General features: G+C 35.2%; 1 protein-coding gene across 1 annotated transcript in view; it reads right to left on the bottom strand.

Moving 5' to 3' along the window:
- Positions 1-2,055, bottom strand: part of LOC129107358 (5-hydroxytryptamine receptor 1B-like) — a 4,962-nt gene extending 2,907 nt beyond the window's left edge. Inside the window, exon 1 of the mRNA XM_054618824.1 lies at positions 2,007-2,055. Coding sequence (XP_054474799.1) covers positions 2,007-2,055 — 49 coding nt within the window. The remainder of the gene's footprint in view (positions 1-2,006) is intronic.
- Positions 2,056-3,310: the final 1,255 nt, after the last annotated feature.

Raw genomic sequence — 3,310 nt, 5'->3', positions numbered from 1 at the left:
AGCATCTTTAAATTATGTATTTTTTCCCAACATTAAGATCTAAAAGCTCTTTAAAGCCTTCTTCTTCTCTCCCACTCACATTTTCTGACGTCATCTCAGTCAGAGAATACAGACTGATCAGTTGTAAACTCAAAAACACGGGGAGACTAAAGGTTTAAAAGAGCTCTTTTTAGAAGTTTGTTGTCTCCATGACAACCGAGCAAACTTTTACTGATGAAGACCATGAAGGAAACAGCGATTAATTGAAACATAAGTGAAGATATTTTTGGACTACTGTTCCAAAAGAAAAATCCTATTTCTATTTCTTATTATTAAATGTGAGTACATTGAGTCTTTAAATCACAAGGTCGGCTTTTAAAATCCTCATTTGTTTTAAACTCAGTAGAATATGAACGGCCTCAGGTGGAGAACCAGCAGAACATCCAGAGGACGTGACCTCACCTGTCCTCAACGGAGGCTTATCTGAGATCAGCTGATGATATCGGCCGAACCTCTGTATCATTCAGGTCTCCACTCAGTGGTGGACGGCTTCCTTTGTTACTGTGTGTCCTTCAGATGAGTCCAATAAAGAGATCTATACAACCTCTCTGTGTCAACGTGATGTGTGGAAGAACAAAACCTAAAAGATATTTAGTTAATCAGCACAGAAGGTAGTGAAAACCAGAATATTTTCACTGTTTAGAAGCTGGAACCAGAGACTTTGCTGCCGTTTTGTTTGAAAAACTACTCGAATTACTTCAAATATTTTTGCAAATTTCCTGTCCAGCGATTATATTTATTAATACTAAAATGTATTTATATAGAATGTACGAAACACTAATCATTTTAATCAAATAGAGCAATAAAATGAGGAAAAGGGACCAATAAAATACCAATATTCAGTGTTCAATGTTCAATGATTAATCCCCAGCGCAAGGTGAAAGAAGTACTCAGATGCTTAGCTTCCATAAAAGTAACATTACCAGTCTAAAAAAGTAAAACGCCTGTGAGCGTACATGTGGCTTTAAATTCCAAAGACTCATATTTAATAATCATGATCATACTATTTGTTTTGTATGTAAAGTAACAAATAATATTTCAGTTATTGTTGATTTTCTACTGTTTTTTTATTGCTTATTTATAATACTTGTTTTTTTATTTCATTTTTATTTTCATCTTGTCTTTCTTCTACTATGTCTCTTGTGTGCACTTTACTCTATGCTGCTGTAAGCCTGCAAATGTCCCCGCTGCGGGACTAATAAAGGATTATCTTATCTTATCTTATCTTATCTTATCTTATCTTATCTTAAAGAAAACTTTATTAGAGCTGAAGCATAAAGAAGCAGAAAATGGATACATTTAAGTAAAGACAAAACTTAAAATACTCTCTAAACTGTTATAGTTGTTATTGTTCGTTTTTAACAATAAATCATATTTTATACATTTATGTTTTGTGTGGTGAATCTTCATTTGTAAAGCAGTGGAACTTCTAAAATGTAGTGCAGTAAAATGTATAAATCAGAACAACATGGAAATACTCAAGTACAAGTATCTCTAATTAACAAAGTACTAAATAAATATACTCAAATGACTTTCCACAACTGTTAATCCCAATGTAAACACACAATAGTTTATATAAAAGTGTCTAAATATCTAAATGATGAAGATCTCCCTCCCTCCTTCCTCTGTGCTTCCATAAAGGCCCTCTGCTGGGTCATAATGCCCAAAGATTTCCCCTGCAGGTAAGCTAACATGCTTGTGTAATGGGTTAAAAGATAATAGACCATAGTGTGGTTAAAAATGGTTAAAAATGTAGATAGATTTGATGCATCATTAAAAGATAAAGTTATAGTAGGATTGATAAGATAAAAATAAGATAAAAATAGACACCCCTTTATTTTTTTTGATGCATCAAATCTATTTACATTTCTAACCATTTCTAACCACACTATGGTCTATTATCTTTTAACCCATTATTCTCCGACACAGATTTCTGAATGAGGTGGAGCTGTTTCAGCACCACGGACAGCTCCATCCTGATCTCTGAGGAGGCTCCAAACTACCACCAGACTTCATGTTTTTAAAGGCTGATTTAAGTTTCCAGAAGGGTTGATGGATAGAAAAACTATTCAGATTATTTATTTAATTAAAGTACATATACCACACTGTGAAAATATGCTGATACAAGTCAAAATCCTGCGTTTAAAATCATACTTTTTGTGGTTTTGTGTCTCTCCATCCATCTATCTACCTGTATTCAGGGCCATGGACACCACAAACACCCCATCATTCCTTTTGTTGCTCAAACAATATTAATATTTGAAGTAAATTACCAGCCTACCAAGTCAATATTTGTTATGCATTTAGGAGGCTGTGATGCGTGAAGCCGGCGATTCTCTCCTCATTCTCGAAAGCAATCAAACCTGAAGGCTGATGACTGTTGGAGAGCGTTGGTGAACTCAGTGACCCGGATTCATCACAGCTACGATGCCGAACACCGGAGCTGTGTAACTCATCAGGTGTCGGTTCAGACATAAACAGTCAGAGAGGAAGTGCAACAGCTGACATCTACGCAGACATCAGCGTCAAGCATTTATACAACGAGGTTAGAACGAGCAGCACAAAGAGCAAACACACATTAAGAGTGTGAGAAAGACATCAGAGGACACAGTCACCAACGAAGACACAGTTAAAGCAGTAAAGCACCAAATGAAATGTTGTACGGACATTCATGGTTCCCAGAGGATGAATGCTACTGACTTTCTTTGACTTTTTAGTGAAATATCTTGACAACTATTTAATGCAATGCTATGAAATTTGGTAAAAATATGTATGTCCCCATAAGGATGAATATTAACAACTTTGGTGATCCCTTAACTTCACATCTAGCGCCACCAACAGGTCAACATTTATATTAGTCCAATACTTTGTACTTTGCTGTGTTTTTTAGTGGTAATAGGCAAATGTTAGCCTGCTTGGCCATGAGTTGTGATGCTTGATCATGATGCTTGGTGCTCAAACACAGTCAAAATTGATGGACAATGTTTTTTTCCCCTCATGTTTAATTTTTCATGTGAAGATGTCGGCAATAGTATCTGCCCACAGAATCGTAAGGCAACGGTTTAGAGAAATATTCAGAATACTTCCCATGAAAAGACTCATTACAACATTAAAAGAGGAAGAGGCACAATAGACCACTTTGGTTCTAAAGGCATCATTACAACCTCCGCTGTGTTTTATTAATATATTTTTTTCATGTCTATCTTATTTAATTTTATTTGGTGGTATTTTATTTATTAACTTACAGCTATTTCAATTTTTTCCCAGTTTT

Source organism: Anoplopoma fimbria, chromosome 18 (assembly GCF_027596085.1).
Source record: "Anoplopoma fimbria isolate UVic2021 breed Golden Eagle Sablefish chromosome 18, Afim_UVic_2022, whole genome shotgun sequence".
Classification (NCBI taxonomy): domain Eukaryota; kingdom Metazoa; phylum Chordata; class Actinopteri; order Perciformes; family Anoplopomatidae; genus Anoplopoma; species Anoplopoma fimbria.
The sequence above is the reverse complement of the archived record's forward strand: the minus strand, read 5'-3'. Positions and strand labels throughout refer to the sequence as shown.